The sequence below is a fragment of the Ochotona curzoniae genome, unplaced genomic scaffold (genome assembly GCF_017591425.1).
Source record: "Ochotona curzoniae isolate NIBS_2020 unplaced genomic scaffold, NIBS_Ocur_1.0 patch378, whole genome shotgun sequence".
Lineage (NCBI taxonomy): Eukaryota > Metazoa > Chordata > Mammalia > Lagomorpha > Ochotonidae > Ochotona > Ochotona curzoniae.
The window spans coordinates 41395-66475 of record NW_024466948.1 but is presented as its reverse complement, the minus strand read 5'-3'; the positions used below and the strand labels follow the sequence as shown (position 1 = coordinate 66475).

General features: G+C 46.2%; 1 protein-coding gene across 1 annotated transcript in view; it reads right to left on the bottom strand.

Moving 5' to 3' along the window:
* The window catches only part of LOC121167490 (MAGUK p55 subfamily member 7-like), a gene marked incomplete at its 5' end in the record, with an annotated part of 68842 nt that overhangs the window by 20621 nt on the left and 23140 nt on the right, over positions 1–25081 (bottom strand). The window contains one exon of the mRNA XM_040996935.1: positions 5846–6016. Within this exon, the coding sequence (XP_040852869.1) occupies positions 5846–6016 (171 nt within the window). The remainder of the gene's footprint in view (positions 1–5845; positions 6017–25081) is intronic.

Below are 25081 nucleotides of genomic sequence, written 5' to 3'. Positions count from 1 at the left end.
AGTATTTTTTAGCGAATATGGAAGCATGGCTTCTTATAACATCTGATGAAGTGTCAACAGTTGGCCTAAGTCTCTGTGAAGGCTTTTTTTTTTTTGCTTATTCCTCAAGACTCCTTGGTGAGTGTGTGTTCTCAGGGTCTACTGCCTGCAGGTGAGGGAGGAGCAGAAAGAGCAGGAGGAGGAGCAAGACGAAGAGGAAGAGCAGAAGCAGGAACAACAGCTTGGGGAGCCTGAGAGTGCCCCAAGAGTCATGGGATTCAGCACCATCCAGCCTGACCCAGGGGCCGGGACTTCATTCCTGCTTTGTCTTGCTCCCTCCACAGAGAGACGAGACAAGCATAGGAACGCAGGCTATGATGAATCCTGTTGAAGGACAGTTTTGAAAATAGCCTGGCAGTCACCAGGTCCAACTGCCAACAGCCACCTGTGCAGAGAGCCCACATGCGTCAGACTGCTCTAGAATTCTGGCTGATTTTAAGGTGTAGAGCAGCCGGTTCTGTGTATAAACTGAAATTGAAATGTCAATGAAGTAGTCACAGGATGTGGTTAAGAACTTGCATTTTTGTTAACATACTGGTTACTCAATACCATGTCAATTAATTCCATAATGTTGTAAATTGTTGTTGATGTTATGCTGTGGCTTTCAATTGGTCGGGATGATATTCTGCCAGCTCTGCCTTCAGACCAGAGATGGTCTCCCCAAGAAACTGTTGAATTTACCTGGACAATAAGATGCTGGACTCTATGCTTGGTATACTCTTGCAATGAAAGAATCTTGACTGAATTTGAAATGTAATACAGCAACAAGGTGGAGGAATCCACCATGGGGGGAGGGTACGGGGAGGGGTTGGGGGAATCCCAGAGCCTATGAAACTGTGTCACATAATGGACCATGGAGCATTGTGGGGTATGAGTTGATCTGCAAAGGTAACCAGGATGATGCCCTGACAGTCCTGTGTGTCCCTATGACCTTTTGAGACTCTGTCATGATGGCATGCTATATCTGAGAGAGAGAGGATCTAGCTGTGGTGAGGTCCAGTTCCACCCAGCAACACACCAGAGAGCAATAGCTGGCACTCTGAAAAGCAAGTGGAGCAGTTAGAGCAGAGTCGGAGCTCCAAGAGGGCATGCAGGGCAATGCAGTTCCCATGTGGCTTTCACCATCATTCTGGTATTCCCCCAGGGGTGGGGTTCATGCCAAGGCTGCACAGGGCAGCAGTGGTCAGAACAGCTCAAGCTCCATGAAGGCCTGGGGTTCAGCTCTAAGCAGGGGTGTGTGAGTATGAAGAGCTCACAGCAGCACTGGCAAGTCCGTGAACTGTGATTTAAATGTTGGCATCAGGTGTTGGCACTGTAAAATAGTAGGCAAAGGCCTTGTCTATGGAGCTGACATCCTGTAAAGGTGTGGGTATGAGTCTCAGCTGTGCCACTTCCACCCCAGCTCCCTGCTAATGTCCCTGGGAAAGCAGAGGAAGATGGTCAAAGTGCTTGGGCCCCCGCACCCCCGTGGGAGACCCAGACGAAGCTCCCAGCTTCAGGCTGGTTCAGCTGCAGCCATTCAGGCCATTTGTGCAGTGAAACAGGATGGAATACTCTCTCCCAAACTCTGGCTTTCAAATAAGAAAAATAAAAAAAAATATTTTAGGACATAATGAAACAAAGTACCTGGTTCACCCAATTCTCACATTGTTGGAAAACGTGAGAAGGCAGACCAACAATGGAAAACCAAACTGGGGTGCACAGCTTCCGTGCCCCCCAGGTCTAGATCTACCTGGCAGGTTAGCTTTTTCTTCCCCAGAAAACCATAACACCACCCCAAAACTGTATGAGACTACGTTTGGGGTATTCAGGACAGGCAGCAAACGTAGGCGGCCTATAAATAACAAGACAGAAGTGATGGGGTCATCAGGAGGAACACAATCAACAGACACCTGGCAGTCCCAAGATGAGTATGATGGACAAATCCCAAATACAGAGCCTTTCGTGCAGCCGGCAGCGTCAACAGCTGGCCTCCGCAAGAGGAACCCTGGGGAAACTCACAGGAACATAACCCTCCTGACTGATGAACAGAAAACACGATAGAGGGAATGAGGGGATATCTTCATAATCAACACCAAAAAAATATAAAGGGAAAAGTTAACTCAGGGGACTAACTAAACAGCCAAACAATACGAGAGGAGTAGTTAGGGATCTTGAAACTAAATGAATAGACATGATCAAATTTGAAAAACAGGGAAAACTTGGGGCTGTTGTGGTGGTACCACAAACTAATCCTTCACGCTGTGGCACCGGCATCCCAAAAGGGGGTTGGTTTCTGTCCTGGCTGCTCCACTTCACACTAAGCTCTCCGCTTAAAGCCTGGAGAAGCAGTAGAGGATGGTCCAAGCCCTTGGGTCTTGGCATTCAGGTGAGAGACCTGAAGGAAGCTCCTGGATCCTGGCTTCAGATCAGCTCAGCTTTGGGTAATGAAGCCATTTAGGGAGTGAACTGTTGATGGAAGATCTTTCTTACTTTCCTGTTCTCTGTCCAATCTGTCATTCTAATAAAAACAAATCTTTTAAAAATGAGGAAAAAGGGGCCTGGCGTGATAGACTGATGGCTAAGGTCCTCATGTTGTATGCGCCAGGATCCCATATGGGCACTGGTTCTAATCCCGGCAGCCCCACTTCCCATCCAGCTCCCTGCTTGTGGCCTGGGAAAGCAGTCAAGGATGGCCCAAAGCCTTGGGACCCTGCACCTGCGTGGGAGACCTGGAAGAGGCTCCAGGCTCCTGGCTTCGGATTGGCTCAGCTGTGGCCATTGCAGCCACTTGGAGAGTGAATCAGCAGATGGAAAATGTTTCTGTCTCTCCTTCTCTTTGTAAATCTGACTTTTCAATAAAAGTAAATCTTTAAAAATGAGGAAAATGCTACTAAAAAAAAAAAATCCAGAGCTTCAGGGCCTTCCCAAATGCTTTCAAAGCCTAAGACATTTGCTAATTACTAGTGCCAGAGGATATATGCGGTCCTGGAAAGCACGCAGTTAGAGGGCCCAGCCCATTCTGGGTTAGGGATCTCAGGCCCTATCTCACAGAGTCCTCTCAGGGACCTGGACAGCCTGGGGTACTGCCCTCTTCTATCTGAGCATCCCTGTCCTCCCTCCCAGGTACCTTCAGGGAATTGCAGGCAGAGCCAATGGGCACCTGTAGATTGCACCATAACTTTAAGATGAGCCACCGTTCCCATTCAATAGGCAGTGACACAGACACTGGAGGGCAGGTGGGGGTGAGTGGAAGCTGAAGTCTACAGCCAGAGGGTGGCAGGGAGCCAATGGCCTGAGCCATCATCCGCTGCCTCCAGACTGGGAATGAGTGGGAGGCTGGAGCCCTGAGTCAGAGCTGGATCTTAAACATAGGCACAGTGTCTTAGAAGTCAGGCCCGTCCCCAGCTCCAGGGTCATGCTCAAGATACACGAGGCAGCACCAACCTGGACACACATTTCTGGAGAAATGTTTTTCTGTTTTTGTATTTTTTTTAATTACTTATTTGAAAGGCTGAGTGACAGAGAGAAACCTAGACATTAGTTTATTCCATTTGCAGCAGCTGGACTGCACAGGCGCTCTCAAGGTTTCCCATGTGACTGGCATCAGCATAACACTTGGTCCGAGTGTCCCAGATGCACATGAGCAGGAAGCTGTGTCAGAGGCAGAGGTGGGACCTGACCCCAGGCACTCCTATACAAGATGAGGGCATCCCAGGCTGCACCACAAGGCCCACCCCTGGGAACTATCTGTCATTGTTTCTTTCACTCCTTCCCTCAGTCACTGCTCAGACATGGTCAGCCTCATCCTTGGGAAAGGAAAGAAGCAACCAAAGGCTGTCCCTCCACCCTCTTGCTCAGATAGCCTACTAACAGCCCAGTGGTAGAGTCATGATTAGTGACACAGCCAGCCTGGTGGGAGGGAAAGCAGCCAGGCACACTGCCTCTACTACTTTAGCTCCGTCTCTTCCGCCAAGGGTAAGAAGACACAAGGGGCAAAAGGAGATGCAGCCAACAGGGGCACTGGTAACAGACGAGGCATGGCAGGGACAGTGGGTGCCCAAAGGGAAGGAGGTCTCAAGCAGCCCCAGTGCAGACCAGGCCATTTATCTGCGCTGTGTGAGAACCTGTTTGGGGGTTGGGCGGACCATCAGTGCCACTCTACATGGACCAGCTGGACCCCACAAGTCCTAGGCAGCTCTACTGGCCTCTAAGGATAGACTCAGCAAGTGACACTGCTGTGGTAGCAAATGCTGAACTCCACTGACAGATGTAGGACTGCACTTGAGCGATGCCAGCAGCAGCAGGTGCTAGCCATCACCTCCAGCGCTGTCAGACGGAGGACTCTCAACCGTCTGCTTGAATGAGAACCACGGGCGTGGCCGTTCCAAAGACTCCATTGTTGGAACCCTCATCTTGAGTTTATAAAGTTGGGGCACTATTCTCCAGTTATTCCTAATGTCGTTCATGGGTTCTACAAACTTTTCAACTTGAAAAGTGAGCCAACTGCATCCTTTAGTCAACTCTGAGTCAGCTGCCTTGGCTGGCCCAGGCCCAGGGATTTGGGGTGCCTTTTACAGCCCTCAGGCCAGATCTTGCTCACCCTGTCAAAGCAAGAGTGGACCAGAGACATCATGGGCCTTCATTTCCAAGCACTAGCCTTGATCCTGGGAATTCCATTCTCTCCATATTTTTATAGGAGCACCAGGGGTAGGATGGAGTCACAAGCAAGCCTGTGTTGCCCACCTGTGTAAAGGTGGGACCAGGCAGAACCTGCTGGGACGTTAACACATGTTCAATCAACTGCCACCCTCTATGTATTTGTCGGAGGGACAGAGAGAAGAAGCAGTCTTGCTTCACTCTGCTGGAGCGCTCCACAAACACCTGCAGCCACCTCCGTCCTGAGCAGAAGCCAGGTCTCCCATGCAGACAGATGGCAGAAACCCAATTGCCTGAGCTGTCAATCCCCACGACCTCCTGAGGCCTGCATCGGCAGGAAGCTGGAGCCAAACTCAGGCTGCTAACGAGGACACACTGTGCTACCCAGTGGGACAGTGTCTATTCCTACTTACATCTGCTTCTATAAAGTGACTCCCTAGCCTGAAATAACTTAGACTTCAACCCTGACAGTTCACTGTGCCAACAGCCTGGATGCCACCGGGAGCTGGGATAGGTGCAGTCTCTCTTGTCCAGGCTGCTTAGGGCCGGAGACACTTAGGACTTCGGATTCTTTAATGATCTGTAAGTATATAATCAGATGCCTTGAGGAGGAGACCACATCCCAGCATGGACTCCGTTTATTTTCCCCATATGCATTTATACACAGCCCGGAGGAAACATAAAACAGTATTTCCAAGGAGGTTTTGCTGAATGTGCCCTGTCACAGGGGTCGGGTAGAATTTCCCATCTGTGTCCTAGCAGAGTCCTAGAGTTCCAGATTTGGGATGCTTAGGGTTTCTGGCTTAGGTCAGTTCACCCTGCACCATGCTGCTGCCTGGAAGCGAGTGCACAGGAACAGGTGCTGTGTTGAGGAAAGCTCATCTGTGACGTGATTCACTGATGGGCATGAGAACCACAGATCTGGTTGCCCCCTCTCCACACTGCTTCCAAGAGCACACCGCCAGCCTCTGTGCCTCCTGGGTGGCTCGGAAGGCACCCAGGCACACAGGCACACAGCAAAGCAAAAGATGGCATCATACACAGGACGGACAGTGCCCATCCAGATGTGGGCCCTCTGGCTCGCCAGCTCCAAGCACACTGCACCCGGAAGCCACTGCTAACTCCTTCCCTGATTTCCTCAGAAGGACTCGCAAGAGCCAGCACTCACCAACCAAGACGACCAGCCTGTACTTCTCGTGCGTCTGTCGCCGATATGGCATCACCTCCTCATAGGTGGGCACGTCAGCTGTATCATACTGGTCGCTCTTCTTGCATTCATACATGGATTTATTTGTTTTCTTATCTTTTCTACTTAGCCGGAAACTTCTTCTAAAGCCAGCTGCGGATACAGGAAATACAATATTTTGAGTCATAACCACCCCACCCCCAAAAAACTCCAAAAAGCAAAAATAAAGACAGTCTGAGTTGGACTGGGATTGTATTCACCATAGCACTGAAACAACTGCATCGAGCACGAGGAAAAAAAAAAGTACACATTTGTAAGCACCTAACACTCAATTTCTGTACCTGGAGTAGTAGACATACATATAAATCAAGAGTTCTTTTCAAAAATTATAAAGGAACTTAAAGCAGAATCCTAAGTCATGAATGTAATTCACTATGGACAGATGAACACACTTGCTTAAAAAAAAAAACAGTAAAAATACCCATGCATAAGTATTCTAAGCACCATCCCAGTGGCACAGGCACCAACTATTGTTTAATAAAAAGAAAAGTAAATGAGGGCCACTGGTGTTAAGTATGCCCACGCACAGCCAGGGCCGGGTGAGCCAAGTTCAGCGAGTAACCCTGACATCATTCAACTCAAATCCTGTTTTCATTGTGGAAGCATTTGCAAATGAAGAACTCAGCTTCATGGTCTCCTCAGGGTGCTCGTCTGATTATATTACACTTTACAAAAGCAGTGGTTTAAAGCCTTCAATTCATTTTCTGTCTGTGCGAAGAATTGTCTGCCCACTCTGCTGCTTTGCTAACTGATGCCTTGTTCTGGTTTCATTTCCTTTCTAGAAGAGTGGAGATCATCACACCTGCCAACCAAGAATTCAGGAAGACATGCAATCAGTTCTCCACCTAACCCTCACACTCCCCAAAATCCAGCCTTTGAAAGCAGTCTGTTTACTGAAACACAGCATATAGTAGCCTAAGCACACATGTTACGGAAGTATACATTCTTGTTTAAGAGTGTAGACATTTGATAGGTATAAAGCTTCCTTTTCTTAAAAAAAAAAAAAAAGTCAAATATTCTGGGCTGGTCTTGGCAGCCACTTGCAACACCAGTGTCCCATAAGGGAGTGCTGGTTCAAGTCCCGGCTGCTCTACTTCCAGTCCAGCTCCCTGCTAATGCTCCTGGGAAAGGGCAGAAGATGGTCCACGTGCCTAGGTCCCTCAACCCACATGGCAGAGTCTGATGGAACTCCAGGATCCTGGTTTTGGCAGCAGACCACCTGGAGAGTGAACCAGCAAATGAAGATCTCCTTCCTTCTGCCTATTACTTTGTCTATCAAGTAAGACACATCAAAAAAAAGACAAACTTGAGGGGCCAGCAGCATGGCCAAGCGGCTAAAGTCCTCGCCTTGAACATGCCAGGATCCCATATGGGTTTCGGTTCTAATCCTGGCAGCTCCACTTCCCATCCAGCTCCCTGCTTGTGGCCTGCGAAAGCAGTTGAGGACGACCCAAGGCCTTGGGACCCTGCACCCGTATGGGAGACCTGGAAGAAGTTCCTGGTTCCCAGCTTCGGATCGGCGTAGCACCGGCCATTGCGGTCACTTGGGGAGTGAATCATTGGACGGAAGATCTTCCTCTCTGTCTCTCCTCCTCTGTATATCTGACTTTGTAATAAAATAAATAAATCTTAAAAAAAAAAAAGACAAACCTCATAATAAAAAAAAAAAAAGGAACCACCAGAACTGAAACGTATGAGCTTTTTGGAAAACAAAGACAGTGAATATTAGCATTGATTTGAGAAATTAATAAGACTTAAAGGCAAGTATGTTTTAAATGACTATCAGTAGCTAAACACAGAGTTAACTGACTTTGTGGATATAAAATTAAATCAGTCAAGATGTTAAGGATGGAGCAACCAGCCTCCTGTGATTACGCAGTTCTGCAGCCTTCCAAGAGGGACTCTAACTAGGAGGGGACACAAAGTATCTGAGGGGAAAGATTACCTGTGACTAACCTGAGTCACAGGGCCAGTGTTGTGGTGTAGGGCATCAAAGTGCAGCTGTCAGCTTCATAGAGTGAATAATGCACAGGAAGCACTCAGCTCTGCCCCAGCCCAAACACACCACCTGGCAACTGGTCAGTGCCTGATGACACTCCAACCAACCCAAAGCACCCTGAGGGCAGGCCCCCTGCATCCCTCCCCGCCCCCCCCCAGCACCAAGTCTAGCAACAAAGTGGCAGATATAAACTTTAATTGGTCAGTATTATAAAACAGCAAGATACTAAGATTAAAGCCTAACTTAATATATGCTACGCACATATGAAATGCCTTAACAATCATTAAGTAGTATGGAATTAAACACACACACACAGCAGTGAGCTGGCGCTGTAGCACAGCAGGTAAAGTTGCCACTCCTGCAACACTGCACCCCGTATTGGTGCTGGCTCCAGCCCTGGCTGCTCTGCTTCTGATCCAGCTCCCCATAATGTCCTTGAGAAAGCAGTGGAGGATGGTCCATGTGCTTGGGCCTGACCCAACATGGCAGACCCCAAAGCGCTCATTTTCTGCCACTTAGTCCTCTACTCCATGTACGCTCTGCATTTGCATACATACACCTTACACTCAGTTGCATATATACATATATACATATTATAAATATATGCATACCCATATGTATCACACATGCACAGAAAGAGGGAGAGGGAGGGAAGAAGAAGTGGAGCAGGGAGGGTGACAGAGAACAGGAAAGGGACATTCTCAGGCTGGAACAAGTAAGAAAACAGCCGGAACAAAGGTTATACCAAAAGACAGGAAAAGCTGAGAGCTGCACGGGATTCTTTCTCACGATATTTCCCAAGGCTCTGGCCTCCCTGAATACTCAAAGGCGACTGCCCTTGGCCTGTCCTTCCAGGCAGGCCACAGACTGCACACCCACACCTCAGTCAAACGATGGAGGATGCATCTGGACGCCTTGGCTAGGGGTGAACTTCAACCCTAAGTCCTACGTCTAGAAAAAGAGGGGCTAACAGCTTGATGCCTTCAGATTGTAACATTTGGTTCTGTTTTTAGAGGGGAGAGAAAAAAAAAAAAAGGTGATCCCAAACTGAAAGTAAATGAGCATTCCTCTGGCCCTGTGTCGTCGTGGTGCAAAAGTCCAGGGGGGAGAAAAGGAACATGTGGCAGGGGCTTGGGTTTTACACCAAACACACATTTTCCTGATATTTCAACTTTTTGTAATTGATAATTGGCTCAACCTTGTTTTTATCTTGCAGGCAGTGTTTTTTCCAGGGAGCTTACCCACAACTGCTAGAGATTTGTGTTTTCGAAAGGAATATCCCATTGCCTTTACGGCAATAGCAAAGTCCCTCCAGAGTCGGGCCTGGAGCTGAAGGCTGGTCTCAATCACCAGGGACCCACCTCGCTGACACCTGCCAACAGACACAGGTGAGGGCATTCTTCCGCAGGCATCACTGAATTGGATGCTTTGAAGGGAAACGTGTTTTAAGTATAAAGAAGGAAGTGTAAGTTGCTTGTTATTTTGCTCCCTGTTTCAATAAGGCCACGATAAACATCCCTGTAGGTTTCTTGAGGCTATGGTTTTCTTCACTAGGGCAAGCTGCTTGTCCAAGTGCTTTTCCGATTGGCTAATGATAAGGTCCACTTTCACCCAGGGCAGGTGCAACTGCTCATCTCATAAGTGTCTCATAAAAGGGTTTCTCAACACTTCTTTAAAGACGTTATTGATTTGACAAGCACAAAATTGTGTGAAGTTGTACAATACGATGTTATTTTTCAATGTTAGTAGGGTTAAACATTTTATTTTTCCAATGCTGGCTACTCACTTATTTCATATTTCTTTTGCAAATTGTTAACATATTTTGATCACTTTTGCAATAGGGTCTTTATAGACACACACACACACACACACCCCTTTTAATATGATCACCATGAGGTCTTTGTCTTGTAAAAACTTTAAAGCTTTCAATTTTCCTGTTACTTTTTGCCATTCACTGTTGAATGTTTGGAAATCGTGTTCCTTTGCGATGCTCCCACCACTCGGTCTTCCCAGCCCGATCTGTGCTAAGTGTTCACCTACGTTAATTCTTAAATTTTTTGGAAGGGGGTTACATGGCTTTGCACTCCCCCCCTTTTTTTTTCACCCCATCTGGAATTACTCACATGCCATCATGGGTCCCAGCTTGTTAAGTGTGGCTGGAAACTGATATTTTTCTAAATAATTAACCCAGGGTCCCAGGAATACTCCAAGAACAGTTCCTTTTACTACTCTGTGTGGGCTACGCACACGCACACGCACTCAGCATCAGAATGCTCGTTATGATCTGATGAGAGATCAATTGCTCATTTGCCTGTAATATCAATGCCAGAACAACAGCAGGGTGGTGGTGGTGATCGGTATTCACTGAGAACTTGCTAGGTGACAGGCACCCCCCGAGGTGCTTCATACAGACAACTTAGTGTTCACAGCCATCCAATAAGGTGGCAAGCCACAGTCCGTACTTATCAAGGAGCCTTTTTTGGTTGCATAAAGAAATGGCTGATGATGTTCTGCTTGGGCCGAGCAGTAAATGATGAAACAAAGTCAAGAGGAGACCTCACCAAAGAAATGCACTGGATATAATAATGGGAAAAGCTAGACGGAATACAGCAAGCATGTTTGTATTATGGGTTTTATGTTTTTCCTAATGTGAAAATTGGTATGAATACAAAAGTACAGAAGCCTATTTAAAAATACATAACGGCTCTATTAGGCAGGGCTGAGGACAATCATTGTGTACTTTCTCACACTTTCTGTACCTCTCCATTATTTTGTAAACTGACAAACTTGGAGTCCATAATCAATGAGCTATGCAACCGTGGCCAGCACAGGCCAGTGAGGCAGTGAGGTTACAGTGACATTCCCCACGAAACAGGCTACATCTCACTGACCAGTTCTGCACTTGTAACTGTTCTGAAGCGATGAGACAACCAGCTAGTTTGTACACGTAGTTGATGAATTCAGACAGGAAGAAAGACATGAGAGCAAAACCATGGAAAAAGATTTAAAGAGAGGGAGAGAGATGACAGGATGAGAATGACACAGATCAAGCCCAAGGAAGAGAGATCCAGGATTTCCACCAAAGAAGGAAGGCTTTAAAAAGAAAAAAGCCATCAGAGTACGGAAATCTGATAACCAAATTAACACTACTGATGTGAAATCTTTTGGAAAAATCTCAGATCGCCAACTGCTTTAGCTGTCATGAATAATGTTAATTTCAATTTCAACGTACATGTTTAATGTTCTCACGTTTCCGTAAAATTCTGACAATAAGAAGGCATTTTGTAAAAGCACTTGATCATCAGCTCACACACAGCCATTCACAGGAGACCCTCGGGCAGCCCAGCTATCTCACTCACACTAGAAGCCCCAAAGCCGGCCACGTCGTCAGCAGAGGACAGGCTGGCCTCCTGTCCACTTAGAGACAGAGATTATTACGGCAATGCGACCTGCAAGTTTCCTAATCACACAGTTTCCATTCTTGATTACATTTCTTTCAGGTCAACTGGAGCAATGATGTCAGGCTTTATGCATTTCGCATGTATAAATACATGTTCACTGCGCTTAACTGACATGAACACGGCACAGGCACGGGGTGGTGTGGTGAAATCGCCTTGAACTGTAACAGAGCTGCACTGGTCGCAGATGTTTATTCGAATTCCCTGCTTCTAAATGAAATCCACTGATTTGATGTAAAGAGTCAAGATGACTGCTTGTTTCTTAAAAGCAGTTAGCAACAAACACTTAAGCTCCTTTCTTCCCACTTTAAATATATCATAATATGGATTTCATTTTCTTGGGGCTGGAAAAACTGCCAAAAACACTGCATGTAAATTATTTTTTGCTTCTAAAAACATGGAACAATTTGACCAAGCAAATACTTAACCAGATCAACAGGCTCCTTACTTGTTACAAGGAATTTTAACTATGAAGTAACTTCTCAAAGAACATTAAAAAAAAAAAACCCGCACAGACATTAATAAAAACGAAGCAGCTGGAAATTATTAGACAATGTTAGGTTCCTGACAACAAGACAGCAAAAACTTGCATTCAGAGAAGCCTTTTGTATAGAATGCCGGTGTTGTTACAACAGCACAAATCGTGGCCGATTACAACCACCTTGCCACATGCTCGTAACGTAAAATTATCATTACTGAACGCAAAACACCAGTGATGCCCAGGTCATCAAATGACCCCTGAGTCCACAAGAGGACAACTGAGGACACGGTCAAGTGACAAACGAGCAAAAACCCCTTACTCCCCTGAGCAGAACCATCCTAGGGAACATCGCAGGGAAAGCAAACACAAACAAGCAACAAGTGTGGGCATCAACCTGGCTCACATTAACATGACATGCAAGGGGAGACGGCTCCCTGCAAATCCACAGAGAAGTCACCTGCGGAGTGGAAGCGCTGCTCTCAGCACAACACAAAGAAGTGTGCAATGCCATCAACCCGCTAAAAGCTTTCCAAGCAAAAAGAAAAAGGAAGAAAGAAAACTGAGTGGTTAATGACACCAGGGGGGACATAACCTGCAATTTCCAATGCAAACAATTATTAGGCCGTCAGAGTTTTCCTGCTACCACTCCAAAGGTTTTTTAAAAATACAAACATAGCACTGCTATTAAGAAAGAGAAAAAGAAACCATATTAGAATCCAATTTTCTGCCAAGCAGTTAATAAAGAAATGAATTCTTACTTACACTTCCAAAATTATGAGAAAACACGGCAAGCACACATAAAATCGCATATAAAAACAGCTCTGAAACGGAGGGAAAATTGGATTTGAATTTTTAATCTATTTTTTTAAGCTGAGGCCATCCGTGCAACCTACAAGTCTCCAAAGCAGGAATTTTTTTTTTCTTCTGTCAGAAAAAAATATTTCCAAGTAGTATTCCAGACGAGTTGAGATTACGCAGTTCCCCCTTGCTCCGCAAGGAACCTGAACCTCTCCGAAAGAATGCTTCTCAAAGTTCTCTGTGTCTGAAGTTTTTGACAAATACTACAGGAAAAAAAAATGTACACCTGACTGTACTTACATACATGTGATTCTTGCATGAGATGACCAAATATCGGGACAAATGGCAAGGTTTTAGCAGATTTCTAAAATAGGCAGTGAAGCATGCTGAGGGTCAAACAGTTCTTAAAAGGAAGAAAATGGGGAGAAACAAGGTACAAGATTAAGGGAGAAAAAAATCAAAACACGGCATAGCACAAGATGGTTATGTTTCAACATTTAAAAGAAACAACAGCAAATGGGCAATTTTGTATTGAATTTTATGATAAGCACTTCTTGAGTTAGATAGAAAAAAAGTCTTCACTTCCACGAAGTTCCCAAACTGATGTTGTTTTAAAAGAATGCATGAAGTACTCCAGTGAGGGAGAAAAATGGATTTTTCAGGAAACCATTTGCAAGGAGAAAGTAGGTTAGATAAGCAGTGCTTGGTGAACTGATTAGAGCAAATCTGCAAAAATGAATTTCCCAGAAGAAAATACTCTAATTTCTAGCCATGTCAGAAAAAAAACCAAACAAACCATTTTTTCACAGGGACGATTCCGCACTGCCGCAGGAGTTAAGGCACATCTTTAAAGCTGCCTGTTCTGCCTCAGAAGCAACGGCAGAAAAACGACCGAAAGCACACTGCCCGCCACACCACCCACCACTGTGAAATGCCATTTCCACGAGCCTACAGGAGGAAATAAATTATTCCTAATTATGTGTGTGTGCAAAAGAAATGGTTCCGTAACCATTTCATACAGACAGCCCTTGAGTCATATGGATTCAACCGTAAAGATATAATTTTCCATAATGCATATTTATGGGAGGGTATCAGTTTACCCTAATGTTGTTATTATAATATTTCTTGCAAGCTCTGCACTGCAGAAACGGCCCGATCCCCGAGGCATCTTCCTCTTGCCCAGGGGTAACGGGCAGATCTTGTGTTCACTGGTAGCATGCTGCCCTCCCTGCTGGGCTATGTCCCAGTCAGGGTGACCGCTCCATGTTGCAGCGTTGCTGTTAAGAGATGGATGGCCAAGTTCCACCTCACAGTTTCACTTTACAAACACTAACATCCACATCTTGGACTGATATAGGATTGTTCTTTCAGAGTCTCCGCTTAAGACTATCTTGGGGCAGAATAGATTTTTTAAAAAATGTATCCTGCCATTGTGTTAAATGTTATTTATAGTCTCTCTCTCTCTCTCTCTCTCTGTGCATTTGTTTATTTATTTGAAAATCAGAGCTAAAGAGAGGAGGAGAGCCAAGGGAGAGAGATTTCCCACCTGCTGGTTCAATCCCCCACCTCAGATGGCTGTACCTGCTGTGGCTGAGCCAGGCTCAAGCCAGGAGACAACAGCTTCATTTTGCTCTCCCACGTGGGTGCCAGGGCTCCTAGATCATTCTCTGCTGCCTTCCAGGCACATCAGCAGGGAGTTAGACAGCAAGTGGAGCAGTCGGGACTCAAACTGGAACCCAAATGGGATACCAGCACCACAGGTGACAGTCTAACCCGCTATTGTCACAGTGTTGGCTCCCTCCCTCTGCCAAGTAACTAACAAACAAACTAAACAGATAAATCTTTGTAAAAAGTTCATGGAGGGGCTAGCGCGGTAGCCTAGTGACTGAAGCTTTCACCTTGCATGCACCAGGATCCCAGACGGGCACCGGTTCATGTCCCAGACGCTCCACTTCCCATCCAGCTCCCTACTTGTGACCTGGGAAAAGCAGTCAAGGACGGCTCAAAGCCTTAGACCCTGTATCCACATAAGAGACCCAGAAGCAGCTCTGAGATCAGCTCCAGCCACCTGGGTCACTTGAGAAGTGAATCAGTGGACAAAAGCTCTTTCTGTCTCTCCTCTCTAAATCTGACTTTCCAATAAAAATAAATCAATCTTCTCATTTAAACAGTAAGGCCCTAAAATAAGCCAGGATCTCAGGGACTTTTGGAGCTCATTCCAGGGGAAAACTCTCATGAGAAAGTCCAATTTCTGGGAACTCCTTTGGCAGTTTTCCAGAGCCGTCCTAGAACCAAAAGCATAAACTGTGTGCCAGAGACAGAAGGACCAATCCTGGCTCCATGAGGATCCCTTGAAACCAACACTGGGTAGCGCTGTGCCGTATCTGGGAAGGTGCCTCTCCATCTCAGTTCCTGCTGGGCCTCTGACTCCTGTGACCGTTTCTATGACATGCACAGGCTGTTATAAGCCATTCTGTATTTGTTCCACTGAGATGAATTCTTTTCATGGGAGAAACATGATGCAGAAGACCCACAGAATGTCCGGGGGGTAAAGGTGGATTTGGCCTCAATGCACTAACTACCACGTATCTATGAGAGGACAAAGTGGCAGTCTGACTGTGGTGCCCAGACATTTGGTCAAAGGTTATTCTAGATGTTTCTATGTTTTACATGAGAACAGTATGAAAACTGGCAGAATCCAGGAAAAGCAGAGCTTCCTCCCTGACGTGCCCCATCTGATCGCGAAAGGGACTTAACCACAGTGGATCTCCCCTGGCCACCAAGCCGTTCTGCTGAGGCCCCTTCCACTCTCTGTTTCCACCCCGGAAAGGGGGCTGGAGTTTTGCCCAAAGCTGCTCAACCCAACCAAGCTATGTCACCTGCTCCTCGGGATCTCCAGTAACTCCCGCACTGCCACATGCGCAGCCACTTCTTCCTCCCCATCTCATCTGTCACAGCTAATCACGCCTTCCTCCTTGACACTTCCCATGGGCTTGGCTCCCAGGACGACCCCACACATCAGGGAGGTTTTCCTCCCTGCTCACTTGGGACGCTCACTCCCCCTGCTGGGCACATGCAGCCTTTGGGCTTTGAAGACGCTCCAGTGTGGGCAGTCCCCACACAGACTGCCTCAACTCCAGAGCTGCCAAGCCAACATCGCTGCTTAGCTTCTCCAGTGTCTGGAATGGAAGGTCTGAGCATCCTCCAACCCCCAACCCAAGGTCTGTGCTCGCTCAGTAAGCAGGAGCTCCAGGCCTGTGGTAACTACAGCCTAAACACTGCCCCGATCCTCCAATCTGCCTGAAAATCCTGCTGGTGCTACCTTCAAAACACAGCGGGCAACTGATTCCTTCTCTGGACCTTCACTGGGGACAGCGAGGGGCTGTAGGAGCTTTTGCAGCTGCCCTTGCTACCTTATGAACCACCTTCAACAGATGAGTCAAAACGGGCCAGGCTGGGGCTTCGATGCATCCGTGAGCTCCATTCTCACACACGGTCAGAGTCCCACCCCTCCCACCAGAACCATCCTGTGACCCTGACACCAGGCTTGCTCTCACTCCCACTGTCGCTCACCACCCTGCTCCCCGCTGCTTCTCCCCTCCAAACCTTTCTCAGGGCACTTGTGTGTGCTTCTCCCATGGCCTGGACTGCTCAGCACCCAGCCGTTCCCTTGAGGACTCGATTCACTCGTGGTCTCGGGGAGGCCTTTGCTCACCAGCCTTCTGAAATCGGGACGCCTGCTCCCGACTCCCTCATCACTGCGCTCCTGCCTTACTGTCACTCTTACATTACCACCACCAGAGGCACAGGGCAACACGCTTACTTACCCAAGGTCATCCCTTTCAACACAGATGCCAGGAAAGGGGCCAGAGCGGTGGTCTAGCTGGCTGACACATCATCTACCGTACCGGCACCCCCACAGGGCACCTGTTTCTAGTCTGGCCTGCTACAATTCCTGTCCAGCTCTCTGCTTATGACTGGGCAAGGCAGTGGAGGGTGGTGGCTCAAGTCCTTGGGCCCCTGCCCCAGATGCTGTGGCCATTTTGAGAGTGAACCAGGGGATGGATCTTTTTCTCTGTCTCCCCCGTTTTCTATAAATATGACTTTTCAATAAAAATAAATCTTTAAAAAATGCTTGGAAAGAAGGGTGTTGCTTTTGGTCGTTAAACGCATACAACAGGCACTTAGTAAACATGCATGTGTGTGTGTCTGTCCGTGTGCACACGTGTGAATACCAGTGAAGACTGCCCACCCAGGGCCACTCTACCACTCTCGTTGTCCCCTGAGCGAAGAGGACTCCTGCCTTGGGGAGCCACGCTGGGCTGGATAAGGATGAGCACTTGCTTTGACAAGGTGTCGCTCAGAGATTCTGTCCCTGTGCCCTCACGGGACAGCATCCTCAAGCAAGCTAAGATGGTTCCCACCTCACTACAAGGAAGTCTCGTGGGGTTCAGCGTCTCTGTCTCTCTCTCTCTCACTCACACACATGATCAGCCGTTGACTGGATGTTCGTTAGGCATGGCATGCTTACCTGAAAATTTTCAAACAGTTCATTTGCTAAACCTTCACAGAATGTTCTGATTTACAAAATATGAGGATTCTTCAAAAAAGTATGTGAAGGGGCGTGGCACCGTGTTGCAGCAGGTTGGGATGCGTGGGCAAAGCCAGCATCCCCAAACCCTCTTGCAATGCCATTTCAGCTCCAGCTACTCTGTTTCCAACCCATCTCCCTGCTACTTGCACTTGTAAAATGGCTGGGGCACCTGCTACCGATGCGTGGGAGGCCAGATGGAGTTCCTTCTGGTATCAGTATGGCCCAGCCCTGGCTGCTGGACACTTAGGCCTGTCACTCAGGTAAGTATCTTTTCAAAAAGTTCATGGAGGGTCTAGTGGCTAAAGTCCTCGCCTTGCATGGGCCAGAATCCCATATGGGTGCCAGTTTGTATCTTGGTTGCTCCACTTCCCATCCAGCTCCCTGCTTGTGGTCTGAGAAAGCAGTTGTGGACAGCCCAAAGCCTTGGGACACCGCATCTGTGTGGGAGATCCAGAAGAGGCTCCGGGTTCCTGGCTGCTGGTCGGCTCAGCTCTGGCCATTGCAGTCACTGGGGAGTGAATCAATGGACAGAAGATCTTCCTCTCAGTCTTTCCTTCTCTCTGTAAATCTGACTTTCCAATAAAAATAAATAGACCTTAAAAAAAGTTCATGGGAAAATACAGTTGTTTGGGTTTGGTGGGGAAAAAAGTGGAAATCATGTAGTTGTTCCAAAATATATATATTTTTCTGATATATTCTTTTTTTTTTACAGTAAAGTGGGTAAGACTATCATTTCCACATTGTTTCTTTCATGTATCTGAGGTAAAGGGGGATATCAAGGGAGAAGCCCCACCCAGTCTCCTACCCACCCCAGGTCCCTGATGTGGGGCACACTCCGAGCCAAAATATATTTTTACTATAAATCTTTTGAAGCCCACTCCATTTTAAGATATTTGATGAATATACTCTTTTATCATAAAAACAATTTCACCAGTTCCGTTGTATCTATGAGACTTCTAATATTTGCTAAAATGTGCAGGTATTTTCAAGATTGTTTTGGGGGGGAGGGTGGGGAGTTGGGAGAAGTCTGTGCAATCGATGTGTAATGAAGCAATTCTTTAAGTGTTTTAACTGTTTTAATGTTTTTTTTTTAAAGATCTATTTATTTTTATTGAAAAGTCAGGTATACAGAGAGGAGGAGAGACAGAGAGGAAGATCTTTTGTCCACTGATTCATTCCCCAAGTGGCTGCAATGGCCAGAGCTGAGCCGATTGAAGCCAGGAGCCCGGAACCTATTTCGTATCTCTCACGTGGGTGGAGGGTCCTTCTCCCAGGCCACAGGCAGGGAGATGGGTGGAAAGCGAGGCTGCTGGGACACAAACTGTCACCCATATGGGATCCTGGACCATGCAAGGCGAGAACTTTAGCCACTAGGCTACCATGCTAGGCCCAAGTGTTTTAGTGTTTTAATGTTTTATGATCAAATTCATTTTACAAAAGAAGCCACTTCTAATCTCTGGTCGTTGGCTGAAGCATTTTTTTAGAGGGAACTTGGATCAGAAATAGTACTCATGTATGTGACACAGAATGGTACTCTGTAAGGACAGAGACATTTTACTGTCATCTCCACTTGGTTATTTTGTTCTCTTTTTTTTTTTAAGATTTATTTTTATTGGACAGTCAGATATACAGAGGAGGAGAGACAGAGAGGAAGATCTTCCCTTCCCAAGTGGCCACGACAGCTGTAGCTGAACCAATCCGAAGCCAGGAGCCCGGAGTCTCTTTCAGGTCTCCCACAAGGGGACAGGGAGCTTACCACAAAGCATGTTTGTGCCAACACATGCTCACTAAAGACACAATCACACTACGGCTTTGAAGAAGGCCACAGGGAGAAAGCAATCCCCAAGGCCAAGTGCTCACCTAGGTAGGTTCCGCCGCTGTGCCCAGCGAATGCGGCATCTTCCAGAGGGGGTGTCAAGCACACAGCGGAAGCCAGGAAATAAAACACAGGACAGTTAGGAGCCTACACCTTGGTGGTAATATCACACACCTCAGCCACAGCAACCGCGCCACTCACAGCCGGCCACAGCATCCTTCTGAAATGTAAGACTTCCCGTTTCCCACTTAGTCTGCAGATGTGGAGGCATCATGCAAGGCTGCTTTGCTTTCAGTGTCCGTGATGTGGTGCCTACATTGCAGCAGGTTCATCTGAGATGTTTCTCCTCTGGCATTTAACAGCACTGACGGTGCCTTGAGGCCCCAAAGTAACTGGACTGCTGGCCATCAGGCTACCTAGTGACCCAGAAAACGCTGCACGACTTGAGCCCAATGGGACAGACACAGGTATCCTTCTTGTGGGCTGCAGGTTACCTGTGCTGGGCAGGGAATGGGGCCGGAGGTTTCTGTTTGAATCACATGTGAAAAGAGCAGATAAAAGCCATGCTGAAAGGAGAAGCCACGCTATGGCCTCTGAGCATTAAACGACTCTCAGGCTAGTCACAGCTTATAGACCTCAGGGCACAGTGCTTTGTTTTGACCTCCAAGTCTTCTTATCCATGTACACTTCTGCTACAAAATGCAGACGGAGCGGAAATTAAATAGTGGGGGGGGGGGTACAAAATCCACTTCCTGTACCTTTATTGCACTAATCAGTGGGACGGTGTATCTGAATAGCACTGCTTTGTTCACTCACCTTTATTTGAAACTATTGAGAGAGATCAAACACAGTGTGCTAGTTTAGATTATATTCTCTAGTTTTGCTGCATGAAGGCTGAAAGGGAAGCGTGCATTTCTTTCCCGGACAAAATCCAATCACCATCTCCGGTGCCGAAATGTCGGGATGGAAGGTGGATGTGCAAGAGTGTTGTTTTGTTTTGCAGATTTCTTACTAGCTTCAATGTAATCCTACACACATGTGCACTAAGCAAAATCACTAGACTATGCAGAGAAATTTTTATACATGTACCTTTGATTTCCTCTGAGATGCACAAAGAAAACAAGAAAAGAAATGATTAAATGTACAGAAAATACAGTTAAAGTAAAAAGATGCTATAACCAAGAGGGCAAAGAAAAGCAAAAGCCACCTACCATACTCAACAGTTTCCTCATCTTAGAAAAGCCAAAGAGGAGAGGAAAAAAAAATGAATTTCAAGATTATTAGTTAATAATAATTTGTGAACTATGTGGTAAACCTCACTGCAGACTTGGTCTAAAAAGAAGGCAAATGGTTTTGTAAACATACAAAATGTTCAAAGACCTTAAACAACTAGGGAAAATAGACCAAATAAAACAACAACAACAACAAAAAACCTTGAGTATTTTATCTTCAATAAAGAGACACTTGCTTTCATGGGACAATTTCATTTTTAAATCATTCTGTTCAAGACTTTGAAGAAGCTTATGATTAAAAAAAAAAAGTGAAAAGGAAGGATTTTAGATGCAGCAACTGTTATCATTAAAACCCCTGAAGCTTCGGGCCAGGCATGATAGTGTAGTGGTTAAAGTCCTCGCCTTGAACGCGCCAGGATCCCATATGGGTGCTGGTTCTAATCCCAGCAGCTCCACTTCCCATCCAGCTCCCTGCTTGTGGCCTGACAAAGCAGTCGAGGACGGCCCAAAGCTTTGGGCCCTTGCACCCAGGAGACCTGGAAGAAGTTCCTGGCTCCTGGCTTCAGATCAGCACAGCACCAGCTATTGTGGCCACTTGGGGAATGAATCATCAGATGGAAGATTTTCCTCTCTGTCTCTCCTCCTCTTTGTATATTTGACTTTCCAATTAAAAAAAAAAATCTTAAAAAAAAAAAACAACAACCTGAAGCTTCCTTAAAAGTCACAGCATCCTGATGACTATCAATGGAGTATGCATGGCCAAGGAGCCAGGCAGAGCCCCAAGAGGAAAGGAACCTGAACAAGTAATCCTACGCACTTCTTAAATTACTAAGAAGATAGCAATTTCAGCGATTTAAAATTTCCATTTGACTTAAGTGCCTCACTTTCAGGAAGGGCGGATAAAATCCTGGAAATTTAAGGAGAAAAATATGCCCATAAGCCAAGGCAGAGCCGGTTTTACTACAGGCCTGCAGCGTGGGCAGGACAGACTAGGGGTTCCTCTGCTGCCTCACTCCTTGGGCAAGAAATCGCGGCCACAGGTTCTGCAGGGAAAAGTTGATTCTACTTGTGTGTTCACGTCCCACATGCTCATGGGTCCTCCAGCTGGGCCAGATCCACACAACCATGGTTGGCGAGCACCTATGACGAATCATCATTATCCACCAGGCTCATGCTCTGAGCCAACTGTGTTGGAAGTTCATTTATGCACGTTCTTGATAATCTTAATGCTATGAGCACCTGAAACAAATGACTGTAAGCTAACACAGCCACTCAGCGACACAGGGTGAGCCAGCCCAGGTTCCCGAGGGACAACACTAGCAGCAGGTGCCAGAGAGGGGGCAGACTGCTGCATATAGTGCCCGTCTGCTGGCTGATAAGAACAAGACAGGACTAAACCTCCGTAACTCAGTGGGATGGAAATCAGATGATGAAAACTGTCGTGATAAAAAAAAAAACTATCAAAACTCCAGCAGTCACTTAAAAATACACATTTCTTAATTTATATTACACATGCCGCATTTCATAGTCTGATAAGAGGTCACGAATATGTTGTCTGAGTTTCAGGGAGAGATAATACTGCTCCACGCAACAATTTTTAGATAGGAAGCAGACTTTAGTTTGTTTATTTTTTACATGATAAACTTGCATGCTTATAGTCAACAGCAAGCATCAGGCTTAACAGAGATTGCGTAGGAAAATCAAAGGAACAGATTCTCACCTCAAGTTAAAAAAAAAAAAAAAAGAGGAAACACTCTGAGGGATTAGCTTCAGAAAAGAACTGTGATGATTACATGATTTCTGAATAGGAAGGACTCCGTTCTAAACTGCAGAAGCTCATTTGACTCCCCCAATTGAGGGGGTATCATCCCGTTTTACAGATGGGAAAGCACTCATTCAATGGCAGACCCACTTAACATCCACTTAGGTCCAAGATCTGGCTCCATGCAATCCGGTTCTGAAGTCCTGGTGGTCAGGGACAAGGCACACTGCAATCCCTCACCTGGTGATGACTGAAGCTTTGCGTGGAGGCTGAGGGCACTAAACTTTCTTCCAAGTTGCTTCCTGCCTACTTCCCTTCACCACCCACCTCCTCCACTGTCTGCAGCCTCAGCCTCCCAAGTGCGACCCTCACACAGCTCCTCCCACAGCGCCTTCAGGAGTCCACTGTCCATGAGTACCGGAGAAGGACAAAAAAAAAAAGGCAGGAACAGACAGACATAGTTTGCCATCTCCAGACAATGGACTGGAAGCATGCTTCTCAAAAGCACTCTGAGCCAGACACAGCGGATGTTCTGCCACTGGAGACCCCCTGTCCACCATGAGGTAAATGACCCCCACTGTCCCACTGACAGCTCCCCTAAAAGGCTACACAAATCTGTCCCACAGACCTCAGCACTGACAATCAACTCATTCTTAGAGCATGCATGGCTTTGAGTGCCAGGACAAAACTCAAGGGACAGTATGTGTCAGAGCCCTGACTGGGGTGACATGGGAGCAGCCCCCCACCCCAAGAGAAGCAGAGAGAACTCACTTCACTGAGAGCAATGGCCAGTGCCAACAGCCAGAAGGGTCTTCCCCACAACTACCCACAGCTGCAGGGATGGGAGACTGACAATTGGGTGCAGAAACCTCTGTGCAGAAACTCGGAGCCCTGGCATCATCAGCAGGGCCAGCAGTTGCTAGAGGTGTTTTGCCAGAGCCCATGTGTTCCTGTACACACAAAGCCGTTCCACTATTACGATGCTGCAGCCAGTTTTCTACACTGATTTCATAATACACATCTTCTGTTAGTGCCAGAATTAGTGTGGGGTATGGCAAAAACCGTGCTTGAGGTGTCAGAAGGAAGCAGCGTGCTCAACTTGAAAGCTTCATGGCAACAACCTGCAGCACTCACTGTGTGAGATTGTCTCTGCTCAAGTTTTCGCCTTCTAAAATACTGGGACTGTGCACAGTGAATCCATTCTCTGGCCAGTGTTTAAACTGATGGTGAGGCCTTGGATCCACAGTGCCCTGTCTCTGAATGACTCTGGTGATCTGAAATGATACCTTCGGCTATGGTTAAACAGTCTCCCTTTTACCCACATGATGGCAACCACGACTGGTTAAAGCAAACTCTACAGTAAAACAGTTTGTACAAACTCTGCTCGTGTTCTTCTTTTATGACAAGAATTTTGTAGGAGATATTTTATACGAGAAAAGTTTTCAATTAATATCACCCAACCTACTAGAAATTTTCAAAATATAAATCTTTTGAGTAGACAATTATGCACTATCAATAAAAACCACACTGTAAAACACGCTACATATACAACAGCCTTTTCTTTATCTTTTCTAAAGTTAAAGATACCGAATTTAAACATCCATGATAGCCTAAAACCTAATGTTTATGTCATTAGATATTTATCTGCACATTCAGATTTCAATAAAAAGTGAGCAAACAAGATTTTAAATAAAAAATTCACACTTCTTAGAGACAAGGTGGTATTAAATTGCTCTTATATATGCTTCTAAATGCTAAAACAAAGCGAAACAGAAACATTTACATATTTTTCGAGTGGAAAAGCATAAACTGCCAAGAGAAACTCCTTGCACACGTGGCCTGAGATCAGGGACCTGCCCCCTCTCATTTCCAGCACGCCTCAGCCGCATCCTTCCCAGAATTTTCTGGAAGCTGACTGTCCTGAAGAAAACCTTAGAGACATGGGCCTGTCGTCCTGCCTGCCGCCTCCTACTGATTCCCCCACGGGAACCTGTCCCAGGGTGAAAGGGGGAGAGAGGCAGAACAGCACTGTGCTGCACACCCCACTGCTGGCTAAACAGCAGTTCCAACGAATATGAGAAAGAGGGCTGCACACACTTCAGAGAATTTCCACTTTGAGAGTTTGCACTTTAGTGTTCAGTTGAGTTGGACTTTTACACAGCAGACCATTTGGTTCAAAAAAATCTCTCTTCTGGGCATATAGCAAATGTACTCAGATTCTGTGGGATGAAAGAAGCTGGCATCGGCAGTAGTCCCACCCATTCCTGGAGTGCCACAGTGCTCACTCTGCAGCCTGAAGGGGCCACGGCTCACCGCGGCTTCTGAGCTGATCTCAGGGGCCAGGAACGAGAAGCCATACACAGACACAAAACCAAATCCTATAGTTCTGAAACCACATTCCATGAAATTGTTCTCTCCGTGCAACCTCCACTTATGATAACACATCATAAAGTCAACAGTCAACTCACAGTAATACAATCACTTAGTGCAGAAAATTCTTGGCTTGATACACATTACAGTTAGCTCTATTACACTATACCTTACTTATAATATGCTAAATTCTTGCTTCTGAATCCACCTGTACTGTATCTTCATAAGTATAAACTTACAAAAATTTTGACTACATATTTTCAAACAGTTATGATAGTATTTTGAGAAACTTCACATCATGTCTAAAACTTTTCTAACAATGCATGCTGTGGATTCATACTTATTCACAAAAAAGTAAATGACTGTATACCAATTTCCTGTTTTGTTTTAGAGCATTATTCTCTATTTAGCAAAGCATATGATAATGTGAACCTCCTATTCCAAGATTCCAAGTGCCAAATTTGAAATCCAGAGAGCTGTGCAGCAGGTGGTGTATTGGAAGGATTGGTTATATATAAAGAATCACTGTCAAAACACAGGCGAAGGTGCTTTGAATGCCACTGATACGTCTGAAATTCATTCCATTGTCTTTTGTGTATCTGATGTTTTTGAGGCAGAGAAACTTAAAGTGGAATTTCAGCTCTGAAA